Here is a 14,612-nt window from a genome sequence, read left to right on the forward strand (position 1 = left end):
GGGGCATGGGTGATCTTTGTGAATGTACACTCATCAATTTTATCATATAATCACTCAACCTCATCTTCATGATTAGCCAAAAGTGATAGAAAAGCAAAGTAAAATAAACCAAATCAATCGAACTCAAGAAATATATATATGACAGTAGTACTTTATGCATAGGCCTTAGGCAAAGATCAAAATTGTCCCATCTCTCTGGATGTATTTGTGAACAAAGTTATCACATGGCTAGAAGACCAATAATTATGACAGATACAGTAGGTAATGCACTGGAAAAGTCACCAGAATTACAGCCAAGCGAATGTGTACAATTTCAAAATCAATTTGTCTGTCTATATGGGTGAGCAGTATATGCCATGTAACAAGATGAAGTCACAAGATACTGATTAGTACCCAGGAGAATGTTTTGATTATACAGTCTAAATACAGATCCAAACTTTTTCTTATTTTTCAGCTCTTCACATATCTATATTTCTGGTAAGAAATTATGATCAGTGTTTTTGTACTGTAAAAACTTACTTTCTGAGTATGCATTTCTTGTGTGCTCACTATCAAATGAAGTTTTGTCATTAATTGCAAAAATTAATTTATGAATGTTATGAAAATGAATATGTAAGCCAATGTCTGATATTGTCTGGTAATTTAGCATTATATTGAAGTGTTATGCTAATTAAGTATTTGTTTTTTGTACTACTTTGGGTACAATCGAGAAATTTTTCTTTCAGATCAAGCCAAAAAGTGGTGCAACTTCGTGTCCATTCCAGCTTGTATGTTACTGGAAGTGTGAAGCAAACCATACTGACCTTAAAATAGACTACAAGTACAACAGCCATGCAATGGCATCACCTTCTCCTCTCCTGAATTTAACTGTAGCAGTTCCAGTTGATGGTGGAGTTAAAAATATGCAATCTAAACCAACAGGACAGTGGTAGGTTTTTATCTTCCTAAATGCTGTATTTACTCATGTACTTTTTTTCCAAAATTTTTGCCTCCGAAAACTGTGGTGCGTATTATGCACGGGATAATTCTGACAGCCAACATGAAAACGTACAGGGTCATTCCATGATTTTGTGACACTTGCATTGATTTTTCATGTTTACGGAACCCTATCATGTTATATATCATTGGAAAGCTTAAATCCTGCAGTTTCTGAATATGGCAACAGTATTCCATTCAAGATAGTGACACTAATGTGAAATGTGGTTGAAATAAACTCATCACAAAATGAAGGAACGTTCTGATTTTTATGGTATTTGGATGAAAGAAAATATAAGGAAGAGGAAAATAATAATTACAATGTATAACAAATAATATTATATATATTATATATATGGAGGGTGTAAATACCTGAGGGCCGATTTTTCAATGTACAGTTAAGATTCATGGAAGTTACTGAAAATTTCGGTTTTTCAATGTACAGTTAGCTCGTAACTGGAACTCTGGTGGGAATTATCTTTACTGGTACTTCTTCTTGCAGTTGTCAGCCTAACTGGAAGTTACGAAGCAACATGGCTGCCTCATGCAGCTTTCAAAGTTCCACATTCGCAATTTCACTGTCAGAGTACACAAGATATGATTCATAAAACTGTTAAATTGTTACAGAAGAAGACTTGTTTTGTTTGGCAGAGCTTACCATTGTCCATGCAAATATGGAAATTAAGCAGCGTAGTTGCTAGAATTCGCTTGGCGAAGTTGTGTTGGAGAATTTGTGACCAGGATATCTGGTCTACTAGGTGGACAATCTCCAAACGGTAATTTGGTGCAGTGGTTAGCAGCACCACTGTTCGGAGTGTGTTGTGCTTTGTAATGCGAGTTCGTCTCTTGGTCACAGATGTTTTCTTCTGTCAATTATTTATTACATGTGTTGCCTTCAATTCATGCTTTATTGTTGAATGATCTCGGAGAAATATTACAGTAAATTTTAAAATTATTTTTACTCCTACTTTCATATTTTTCGAACTTTACCTACAAAGCATGCTGACTAACATGTTATTTTTTCGCTCAACAAACATGCATAGAAAGGTGCAAGGCATGCAGTCAAATGTACAACATGTACATATTAAATAGTAAATAGTGTTTATATCAACGAACAGGTATTATTAATGTTTTGACTTTCGAGTTCTTCAAGAGTTCTTCTACAACAAAGTATCTGTGCTTGCGCCTCATAACAGCATTTCCCCAATATGGAATTGAATTGACCTTTATTAGAAGAAAACCAAATCTGTAGTTCTTAAAGTAAAGTAAAGTAAAGTAAAGTGTTCCCCTGTGCATAGCACCACGCCATGAAGGCGTATAGGGGGTGTGGGGGTAACGCCCCACACTTTCTTGATCCGGTCGTGAGTGGGGGTGATGTGATCAGCATCACGCCCCTGACCGCCTTTACCCCCCAGGGTTTCCCCCAGGTACCCATGTTATTCGACGCTGGGTAGGCGCCGGGGCCGCTTCCACCGTTAGAAAAGTTCCCGGATTTGAACCGGCCGGGGATCGAACCCGGGACCTTTAGCATGGTAGTCAGACGCGTTACCGACTGAGCCACCGCGGCCACAAAACACAAAATCTGTAGTTCTTGCTTTCGTTAATTTATTTCGTAAGCATACAGAATGCATATGCAGCCATTGTTTCAATCATTCGTTTCCTATGCAATAATGTGCTTTCGAGCGGGGTGCACTTGTACTGTATTTAAACACAACGCTGTGTGCCAATCGACGTGGTTTGAAACTATACTAATAGATTGCACGCAGATTGATTCCCTATTTTTCCGCACTGCAGCATTACCAACATATCATTTTGGAGTACAAAGTTATGATTTGCTAACTGCCAGTTACTTTCACATTGAAAAACCTGGTGCTGGTTAAGAGTTGCGATTATCTGGCAAATAGTTAACAGAAAGAATAACTGGACATTGAAAAACCTGCCCTTAATGGAAGAAATATTGTGCTGCTAACTGCTAGTTTGAGTGTCCTGAAAGTACCTCGTATAAATGTTATTACTCACGGGAAAAGTATATATTTTGAATTTTTTTTAGAAAAAAAATAAGGAATGAGCAAAACCACATATAAAAGTTTGAAGGCAATTTCCGTCACATGGGATGCATATCAGCGGTATATGTTGGGTGCGAAATAATAGAAAATAACTTCCTGAGCACTGCAAATCCATAACGTAATTCTGATCTTGCTTTCTATTATTACAGAATAAATAAGGTGGTTAAATAAAGGTGAAAGCTTTGGGATGCTAAACACAGTGGAGGGAGAGTTGGGGGGGGGGCATAAGTTGGTGACTTTTTGTTTACACAAGAGGATGACTGATTGAATAGGTATGATGTCATTTAATCTTGATCGGCATAGCAACAGCTTTACGATCTGCAACTAATAAAGCCATTTCTTGAAACTGGATTGTACTGCGCATTATATACAAGATATAATTGTTGTCACTTTTCCCCATCAAAACCAGGGTGCGCATTACACATGCACATGTTTTATACATGCGTAAATACGGTAAAGCTCCTTACTTTAGTGATATCAGGTCTCATTTAGTGTTGTTAAATATACAAAACTGTTTGTTTTGAAATGTATTTCTATCATGGATGGGTTGATATGAAATTCTGGCTGATACTGATAAAGTACCAATATTCTACCGATCCAATATAAAATTCCAAATGGTACTTGAAGAACCTGAATGGTTCATTGACCTCATTAATAGATGTGTGTTTCGAGGTGACTGCAGTGCAAAAGAAGCTGCATATTTAGACATTTACTTTTTCTAAAAAGTTGAGCATGGAGATTATCTATGAAAATTATAACAAAATGGCAGAATTTTGCCGTAAATTATAAAATATTTATAGATATCGGATCGGTAATTTTACTGGTACACCAATATGGCTATATCAGCTGATACCAATACAGTACCGATTACATTTGTCCCATCTCTAATTTCTATTATGTAAATTTTAAATGATGGAAGTTTAAAAAAGTAGTTGTGTAATGTATTCCTTTAACAACATTTTTAAAACCAAATATATTTAATGTTTTGAGAAACAAAAAATGCAGTAATACATGAATATACTCGAAACAAGTACTTTACTTTATCCACATAACTAAATATTGTGGATGAAGTGTGCACTTGATTTGAGTATATTAAAGATATTCAAGTTTATATTGTAAATGTTAGTAATTTTTTCTCACAACCTGTAATCTTTATTGTTCCTGTGAATCAATCATGTGCATTCACTTTCTTTCCCAGCCCTTTTCCGATTTGCAATTTCCATGTAATTGTTTTAAATTCTTTTCAGGATACCTGAAAGCAACCGAGCTGTTTGGAAATTTACGGAACTCTCTCAGCACAGTGAAAATCATGGTGTGGGATCTCTTCGAGCTCGCTTTGAAGTTACCAATGGACCAAGTTCTCAGGGGACCATTGCTACCCAATTTAACTGTGAGGGTACAACTCTTTCTGGAGCAGAGTTTGAACTTGTGGGGCCAGGTTATAGATTGTCACTGGTTAAGCGGCGATTTGTGTCAGGTATGCTTGTTAAGTTAGTAGAATGGGTAATTTATTTGAAGTTTATTACTTTAACATTCTTCATTGTCTTCCATTTTGGTTATCCCCTCCCCCTTTTTGTATTCAGTGTGGCAAAACATCCAAGTAGAGAATCAAGTGTTGTAAAACGTTATTTGTTAACTATATTATTGTTTATGCTTGTCATGTTGGGACAATTTCAGTAGTTCAGATCCCACCCTTGATTAGCCCATCTGTGCATTTCCAAAATAATTGAACAACAAATTTGTAAGACTGTAGGAGCCATGAAGGCAAGCAATGTCTGTTTAACAAGCAGTGCCTCTAAAGTGCATTGCTTTTGGTGCTCTAAGTGGTCTCTTATGACCCAATGCAAATGATGCTCACAGTTTCCAGACTGGGATATTAGAGTTGCCACTAATGTTATCCTTAACATAGATTACACGTTTGAAGACAGATATTGCCAGCATAAAAAGAATAATAAGAAAACTGTTTTTAAATAGTTGCCAGAATTGAATTATTGTTTTAAGTCCACTTTATGCACAGATATGCTAATCCTGACTGGACCTACAATTTAAAATGGGATCCGAACCACTGTGCAATGTGCCTCCACTAAGTATTGAACCTGGGATCCCTTTATTACAAGGCAAGACATTATCACTACACCATAAAAGATAGAAGGGATAGAAGGGAGGAACAAGAGAGAAGGATAAGAGTGTGGAAATTGAAGGATAAGATGATAAAAGAGAAATAACAAGAAATATTGCGTACCAAAGTGCCAAGAGATGAACCCAAAGGAGTAGAAACAGAATGGACAAGATTTAAAACAGGATTAGTAGAGGCAGCCGAAAAGGTATGTGGAAGGACAGGCAAGAAAAGAAAGAAATGCCATGGTGGAATGAAAGAACTAGAGGGGCAGTGAAAAACAAAAATGATGCATTTAGAAAATGGTTTAAAGTTAATGCACAAAAGGAGTCCGTGGAAAGGAAGATAGAGGCAAGAACAGTAGTAAAGGAGGAAAGAAGAAAGTGGGTGGAAGAATGGCTCAAAGTGCTAGAAGAAGATGTAGATGGGAACAAGAAAGTATTGTATGGATTAGTGAGAGAAAGGAGAAGAGAAAGAGGAGACAGCTGTAAGCTAAGGGATGAAAGGGGAAACGTTGTAGAAGAGGATGAAGAAATAAGGAGAATGTGGAGAAATCATTTCGAGAAATTGCTGATTGTGAAAAAAGGAAATTAACATGAAGAAGTGAAGGAAAAGAAAACAGGAAGGAAAAAATGAATCTCACATGGAAAGAAGTGGAGGAAGCACTGAAGAGAATGAAGAGAGGTAGAGCACCTGGAGCAGATGAAGTGCCAGTGGATATGAAACAAGGAGCAGGAGTGATTGGTGTGGAGTGGCTATACAGAGTGTTGAATACAGTGTGGCAAGAGAGAGAAGTGTCAATAGACTGGACAAAGGGACTAATAGTTCCCATATTCAAGAAGGGGGACAGAAAGGAATGTAAAAATTACAGAGGAATAACACTAATGTGCCACTCAGCAAAGGTGTCTGAGAAAATATTAGAGAAGAGAATAAGGGAAGTAACAGAGCTAAACATGAGAGAGGAACAATATGAATTTAGAAGAGGTAGATCTGATATTCACCATAAGGCAATTACAGGAAAGGCAATACAAGTATGGAGATGATTTGATTATGACATTCGTAAATATAGAAAAGGCTTACGATAGCATGGACAGAACAAAGATTTGGAAGGTTCTATGAGAGAAAGGAGCAGAGGAAGAGATAGTGTGTAGAATGCAGAGCACGTACAAGGCCAACCAGAACTGTGTGAAGACACCAGTGGGAAGAACGGAGTGGTTCAGTGTAAGTAATGGACTAAAACAGGGAAGTGCTCTTTCTCCACTACTCTCCATAATTACAATGGATGCAATTAACGAAGAGGTGGGGAAGAAGACAGGAGAGGAAGAGATGAAGGCCCTGTTGTTCGCTGATGACTTAGTAATTTGGGGAAACAGGGAAGAAGAATTACAGAGACAGCTTGATAGTTGGAATGAGGAAATCAGAAGAGTAGAAATGAAATTCAGTGCAGAAAAGGGTGAGGTGCTAATAACAATAAGAAACAGAGCCAGAAATGAACCAAGAATAAAGATGGACATGGAAGAGTTTAGGGTAGTGGAGAGCTTCAAATATCTTAGAAGCATAATTGAGAGAAGTGGAAGAATAGATGAGGAGGTAAATAGAAGAGGACAAATGGATGGTGGACTATATCAAGGTGTTGAAAGATTAATATGGAACAGGGATGTACCTATGAAATGCAAGAAAGTAATATATAACACATACTATGTGCCAATAATTACATACGGAGCAGAGACCTGGACAATGACAGAGAGAGACAAAAGAAAGATGCAGGCAGTGGAGATGAAATTTTTGAGGAGTATATTGGGGAAGAATAGAAGGGATAGAATAAGGAATGATGAGGTCTGACAGACAGTGGGGTTGGTGAAGCTTCAGGACAAGATAGATCAGGCACAGATGGGATGGTTCAGACACATGAAGAGACTGGATGCAGAAAGACTACCAGTAACAGCTTACAATGCACAAGGAGTGGGAATAAGGCCAAGGGGGAGACCAAGATGTCGGTGAAAAGAGCAGATAGTGGAGAGTGTTAGGAGAAAGGACAAGATTGGAACACCATGGAAAGAGAGGAGTGGTGGAAGACCAGGAAAAAATGGAGAGGCTTGACTTCTATGCCTACCCAGCCAGAGACAGGAGACGATGAAAGATGATGATGAACTCCTAGATATGGATTACTGTTACAGTACCGGATAATGGTTAGTGTTCGAGTTTGTTGCCAGCATAGTTCACAAATCAAATTTGAAAATGTACTGGAAAGAAGCTCGAGTGTAGAGTTAAAATTTTTCAGAAACCATGTCCTGGAACTGTTTTATGGTGTCTTCATTCTGCACTGTAACAAAAATTAACACTGGTTGAAGGAAAGCTATTATGGAGAGGGAAGAGAGTCTTGTTTTTTAAGTAAAGCTTGTCAAGATCACTAAATGTGACATTTTTGTCAGATTAGTGTGTGAATCATGCACTGGGTAAATCTGTAAATTGAAAACTCATGATGTGTATTTTACCTTTTATATCTTTTACTGTCAGGCTGAAGTGACAAGCTACAAGGCGACACTTGTCATTTAGAAAGAAACCTTCAGAACTAAATGCAATATTTTCTATTGAAGAGACTTAGGCAATTTGCACATGTCGCTTGCTTCATCCTCTGACTGGAACGTTTTCTTAATAGCACACAGTTTGTTGGTTGCTGGTGCACGGTGATTGTGTTTTTACAGACTGGCAGGGCCCATGTCGCTTATCACTTTGGTGTGAAAGTTCCCTTAAAGATCTTGTTCCAGAGTTAAGTCTGGCTATTTTATGTAGTGCTTGCTGGGTATTGTGCTTTTCTTTTAGTGAAATAATTTTATTCATGATGGATGCAGTAAACATGCTTTTAATATTGCATAAAGTTTTGTGTTTCTGCATTGCAAACTGGGTAGTTTTGGAGTACCATATCCTCAGGTAATGAAGGAAGAAGTGGCTGTGGAAAATTAATGAAAAAGAAAAAGATAACATGTGGTTCACAACGTGAAAACACGAAACTTCATGTATGCAATTTTATTCATGTTACAGACTTTAGACGCAGTAAGATATTAATATAGTAGGACTGGAAGCTCCAATGTGAGTGGTGAACAGTGGTCACTGAAATTGGTAGGAAATGGGTGTGCAGATGCATAAGCATATTTCATGTGTGTATTAGAAACACTTTTACTTTTGAAAGAGCTAAATTTTATTATTAGTATAAATTATGTACATATATATAAATTAATGCATTTGTTTTCTATTTTTCTTTTTTACATTAGGAAAGTATATCTGCGAAGGTGATGCTGATCCTAAATTCAGATATGCAGCACCTCCAGGATCCAGTGGCTCTTAGTGCTGCCGTTGGTAGCATTGTTCTATTTTATTGTAACAATATACAAGTTTGTAGTTGTGTTCCATTTTGGAATGTTATCCATTCATAAGAGCCCATCTAATGATCAGCCAGATACAGACTGAAATTTCAAGTCAAGAAAAGAGAGAAGTAGTTGTATGTAGTAATAATAATTTTCTTTATGAAGGACTGGAAGAAGAGAGCTTGTCTTGATATTTGGAAGAAAGTAACGTGTCTGGTGCTCTGGAAGTGCACTTGCAAATGTTTAGTGCTACATACTGTTTTTTCTATAAGGCATGTTACGGCTGAGTAACTTCTATAGGGAGTTAAAATTTCCGGTTATTAAAATTGCTGGTTATTATAAACAAAAGGAATCGGTTAAAAAGCATTGAAACAGGTCAATGCAATTGTAAAGAAATTTTCAGTGTAGTTAATATAATTATGTCCATAATATATAAATTCCTGCAGTGCAGGAGACTGACTGTGTATTGTGTGAAAATTGAATGCTGAAGGACATGTTGACGGCTGATTGTGCAAACATACTCATGTTTCTTGTTCAGTAATCAAATGCCAAATAATGACGCTAAGTTATTTTCGTAGAGTTAAAGTATGAAAAAAATTCAATATGACAATGGCCATTACATTGCATAGAAATGGTGTGACAAGTGTGCTTGCAGCTCTTTAGCAGCACAATTGTGTAAAGGTAGAAATCTCATACATCACATAGTGATGATGTTTTATAAAGTTGTTACAAGTTACAAGTATGTATATGTACAAAAAAAGAGAAAATGTTTATGTATTTGTTTATTTTATGAAATTCAAAGTTGATTTCAATACAAGGTCATAGTGATGAAATTTTATACTAAAAATCCATCAGTGAAGAAAATAGCAAATAAATTATAAGATGCACAGGCCATGAAAAATGCAGCTTAATGTATTTTCGTTCATATTTCAGAGAAATATGTGTGTATATTATTATTATTATTATTATTGTAATTTTAAAACAGAAATAATAGCACACATGTATTGCAATGCCACATTAAAAATTATCTTAACATTGGTCAATTTTTTGAGTATATATTATGTATAAATTATTCATGATAGTTTTTTAAACAAATTGAAATAATGTATTTTGTTATTGTCAGACTGTATGATTCTCTGGTTTTCAATTATGTTAAAATACTTACCGATTATCCTTCTTTATTGTACTGGAGACATGTGGCAGCATTAATTCTTCTCTAGTCTGTAGATAATAAACAGCACATCATTTCACATTGCTTTTCTTGAATTTGTGCTGTATAATGTTACGTTGTTCTCGTCTTTTTCAAACATCTGTTTATCTCTTATTAGCAGAAAATCACATATTTCTTTTTTAATATTATAGTTGCCGCCATTTATATTCTGTGTTTCTTCTTCCATTACCTAACATGAATTTGCAAACACCCTTCCCTATTTTACTTTTAAAGAATGGAGTGTGATTTTCAAAGCTCCTTATTCTGCCTGCTATTAGAGATGTAACTTGGGTGCATGTATAAATTTTGCCTGTGTATTTATAAGTAAGTGAGATGGGGAATGTTAGGTCCATATCTGCTTTGCTTATGGTGATGAATGATTGATGGGAGTTTATCTTGAAGAGTGGCAGTTGCTTTTATAACAGTACCCAGAACATTTCTTTTGGCGCATCAAATATTAAACTGAAAACACTTTTTCACATGTATGCAATTTCCTTGGATTGTGTTGTGTATTAAAATCAGGTGATGAATTAATGGCATTGCAATTAATGCACATAAATTACATTAAGTTTCTAAGGAGTTGATGATTTTGTCATTCCCATTTGTTTGGTAAATTGATCACTGGAAATGTTGGTAAAATAATATTCACTTCGTGAAAAAAAACAATTCAAACAGTTAAAAAGAAAATGAAGATTTATTTTTCATGCTGCTGATATTACATGCTGAAGTACTGTGATTGGTTCCATAAATTTTATCAAATTGTCTGGTGTAAGGATGGCATTATTTGAATTGACGTCACCAGCATTACTTAAATCTCCAAATTGGTTTGCGTATTAGCATGACTTTTTGGCTATAAATTGCTTGGTATATCCCTAGCATTAATTTTCTTGTATATTCTCAGTATAATTTTTGTCTCCTAAGAGTGTGGTATATCTCCAGCATTAGTTATGTCTCCTAATTATCATATATTCTCAGCATTATGTTTGTCCTGTAATTGGTTGGCATATGCCCAGCATTCATATTAACTTGTATATTTTCAGCATAATTTATGTTTTGTGATCGGGTGGTATATTCCAAGCTTAACTATGTCTCCTCATTTGCTTAGAAAATTTCAGTATAATGGATCCATTGATATAGGCACCTAACAATGATTATACATTCTAATGGTTTGACCTTATCTTTTGTCTCCTATTAAGCTAGTGTTTCCAACCATGAAGAAATTTAAATGGTGCACCATTAATGTGTAAGAGTATTTCAACATGGTTATCATTTTTGCATGAATCTGCATATAAATTGGGGCCCAAAGTTACGAGACAAGATTTACTGCATGTTGAGCAACCTAGGAAAATAAGAAAACTGGATGATTATGTTGCATGGCACACTCCATTTCAATATATTTTGCTTCTCTATTTAAGTTTATGATATGCCACCCAAAATTTGTGCAAAATCAGCTAACAGTTGTTATCCATTTATTTATATTGAAAGAGACATCTACATTCATTATATTATATTTTGTGTTATTCAAAATGTGCAGGAAAATGGGGAAGTGCATCACATTCACATAGTTTTAAGTGATGTGAAAAATGAGTGTGGGATAATGTCAAAGGTACATAAGAAAAAAAACTTTTAAATAATGTTTCACAAGCCATGTGTGAATATTTTGGTTTAAAGCTGTTAGTAGCCTCATCAGACAGAAAAAAAATCCTTTTAATTATCATATTTCATTTTGATGTTTTTGAGCTGAAGATACGTACTAACTTGATACCTGATTGGATCCATTGATGAAATGCTGGGGAACAACATAACTCAGTGATAACCTTCTTTTTTTGTGCTATCAAACTCTGTGTGTTTTAGTAGCTCAACAGATGTTTGATATTTTCTAACGTAACTTCACCTTCAAATTTTGCTTCTTCGAATCAAGTCAATGCTCTTATCTTTCATGAAATCCTTTCAAACTTTAGCATTTTATTGTTCTTGTTCCATGTGCTGTAAGGATGAAACATATTTTTATTTAATTGAAATAATATATCCTGTTGTATTGAAGCAATTTTCTTCTTAAAATTAAGCTTCAATTTTTTGTTTTGTTTTTAGTAATTTTCCAATATTTAGAAAACTTAATTTTTTTCAATTGTTTTAATTTGCTAAAAAAATAAGTTTTACTCAGTATTTCATTTGGTTACACTTTTGGTTTTATCTTTCTTTTCTCCTCATTTGCAAGTTGGATTTTTTTTTTCTTTACACAGAAAATTTCACTGGCACATTTACTGAGGAGCGTGTGGACTGTTGGAATATAAATTGTAAGCTCTGTTTCATACATTGCACCTTTGTTAGTTTGTTAGTAAATACATCAGATATTTTTTATTTTAAATTCATATTAATGGGTTATAACTAAAATATGACAATCAAGCATTGTAATTTCTAACAGTACACAAGACCTATGATGGAAAGATGCAATATATGGAAGCAACATCATTATAAAAGCTAAAGTGCAAGTTCTAAAGAAATCATGTATGAAATAAATAAATTTGGGGAGCATCTTGTTGATGATAAACTCACGTTCAACAGAAATCGCACATGGACTATTTCTGAATTTTTTTCAAATAGGTAACACTTAATCTGCTCATGGTTATGTAGTGTCTGCCAGCATTTTGATTTATTAATGATTGCTATCAATGAGAAGTACTATTAACGATGATATATTTATATTACAAATTACTCTTCTTATATTTTCCTATTTTTGTCTATCTTGTAGTTCCATGTGAAAGTGAAACAGGATTAAATTGGGTGCATAATTTGGCAAGTCTTTTGCATCAAAATTATATCTTTCAATTAGAAAAAACACGTTGAGAATCTCCCAATTACAGTGGAACCCTCATTTTACATTCCCGGATTTTATATTTTCCCCCATTGTACATTCAATCTTGATGGTCCGAACATACCAAAATGTTATAGAATTTTCTCGATTTTACATTTTCCCCCACTTTAAATTTTTTCAGCTTGGTCCCCTGAAAAGCGTAAAATTGAGGTTTCACTGTATATGGAATGCATTGAAAGTCATTAAACTGCAAATTGTGTTTTAGTTTGAATATTTCATTAGAGTCCATGAATAGAAAATTGCTTGATATATGTTTAACTGCTAATTTCAAATTGCTCAACACTGAGAACAAAAATCCTAGTTAGGTGCCAGAATAATATTACACTACTATAATATCAAACAATTGCAAAACTAGGAAATTAGTGATTGAAAGTATGTGATAAGTTAATTCAACCTTCAACTTTGTAAATTTATTCAAAGAGAATATTCATTGTTTCACTTATGATTCTGTATTATTTTTAGTTGAAAAGTTCTGGATGTGGTATTTTTTGTTAGAAACTCTATTTTCTAATGTCAGTCATAGATCTCTATCATTTGATGGAAGTATTGTTAGATCAGAGGGATAAGTAGGGAGAAGGTAACTTAATTTACATTCGTGCTGTTGAAGTAAAAATACAATATTGTGTGCATTAATTTTGTACATATATTACTGGGTGAAAATTTTGCAGCTCTTGATGAAGATATTTAAAGAACAGGCAGATGCCATATTGCCATGAACTAAACATCATTTAATTTTCTGACACAATCCATGAGAATGAAAGCTTGGTCTTGAGCTTAGGAATAGAATGTAACTTTGAATTTGCATTCCCAGATTTTACATTTCCACACTTTATGCAGTTCACTTTTCTGGTTCCAGTTGAAGTAAAAATTTTCCCAGATTATAGTCTTCCCTACATTGTAAGTTCATTAGGCACAGTTCCATGAGAAACATATAATCAAGGTTCCACTGTTCCAATTTTTAAATGTGAAAAATTGATTTTAAACGGCTATGAAAAATTTAAAACAGCACAACAGTTTTGGAGCAAAAACTGACTTTTTTGTATAGCAAACCTCATGAGGTAAAATTGAAAATGAGATTTTGTCAAACTGATCACTTACCTTGAAAATAATAAAAATAATTAACGTGCTCATTTTCACTTATTGCTAATTAAATCTTGTGGAGGTTTGCCTTCTGTCCCTTTATACCTCTCAGCTTCTTCCCATTTCTCATCCCTCATTAAATTAAAATGAATTTTCCTAACATTAGTATTGAATAAAAACTGTGTACTCCGCTACTTGCATTGTGGCTGTCATGAAAAATTCCCAGTCTTATTATTTTTATTCCTGTGCCTCTTGAATGTCAGGCACATATTTGCAAATGTTGATGCTGTTTTGAATATCTGGCTCTTCTTACTTTATTTCCTTCAGCAAGCATTCATGTTACTTCACTGGGGGAGGTTTGAATTAAATATGTCCTACATCTGTGGAATTCCACAATATGTAAGATTGTTGATGTGTTAGAACAATCCTTCCGTAGTGAATACTGAAGAATCATTAAGTATAGTCAATTTAAAGTAGTTTATCTTGTCTGGATTCAGTTAGGAGTGTCTATGATCCACTTTTTAAATGGAGTTATGGACAAACATTATCAGGTGTGGCCAAAGTTAAAGTACAAGATGTTATGTACATATGTATGTATTTGCTTTTTGTGCATTTACATTGCTTCCATGATGAACTTGCCCAGTTATATTTTGCTTCATATACAAATGAATTTTCTGATTTGTAAAATTGCAAAGAACTTCCATGGGAAGGCTGTATTTCTTTGCTGTTAATGAGCATCTTATATATACATGTAGACAGATATACATATGTATGAATGAAATCAGTATTTTACTACTGAATTTATTTACACTAATATAAAGCAAAAGACTGATTCGTTAAAAAGTGCTGAAGACATACCTTATTGATTTTTTTTTTATAAAAATTAGGAAGTAATTGTAATTATAATGTGAAATCTCTGTTTGTA

General features: G+C 34.5%; 1 protein-coding gene across 5 annotated transcripts in view; it reads left to right on the forward strand.

Annotated features, from left to right (window-relative positions):
* Window positions 1-14,029, forward strand: part of LOC145983883 (F-BAR domain only protein 2) — a 109,776-nt gene extending 95,747 nt beyond the window's left edge. For all 5 annotated transcript variants that reach the window (XM_083116967.1, XM_083116969.1, XM_083116970.1 and 2 more), the window contains 3 exons: window positions 726-928; window positions 4,289-4,518; window positions 8,430-14,029. In XM_083116967.1, coding sequence (XP_082973093.1) covers window positions 726-928; window positions 4,289-4,518; window positions 8,430-8,503 — 507 coding nt within the window. In that variant the 3' untranslated portion in view covers window positions 8,504-14,029. The remainder of the gene's footprint in view (window positions 1-725; window positions 929-4,288; window positions 4,519-8,429) is intronic.
* Window positions 14,030-14,612: the final 583 nt, after the last annotated feature.

Source organism: Lepisma saccharinum, chromosome 2 (assembly GCF_977018435.1).
Source record: "Lepisma saccharinum chromosome 2, izLepSacc3.1, whole genome shotgun sequence".
Lineage (NCBI taxonomy): Eukaryota > Metazoa > Arthropoda > Insecta > Zygentoma > Lepismatidae > Lepisma > Lepisma saccharinum.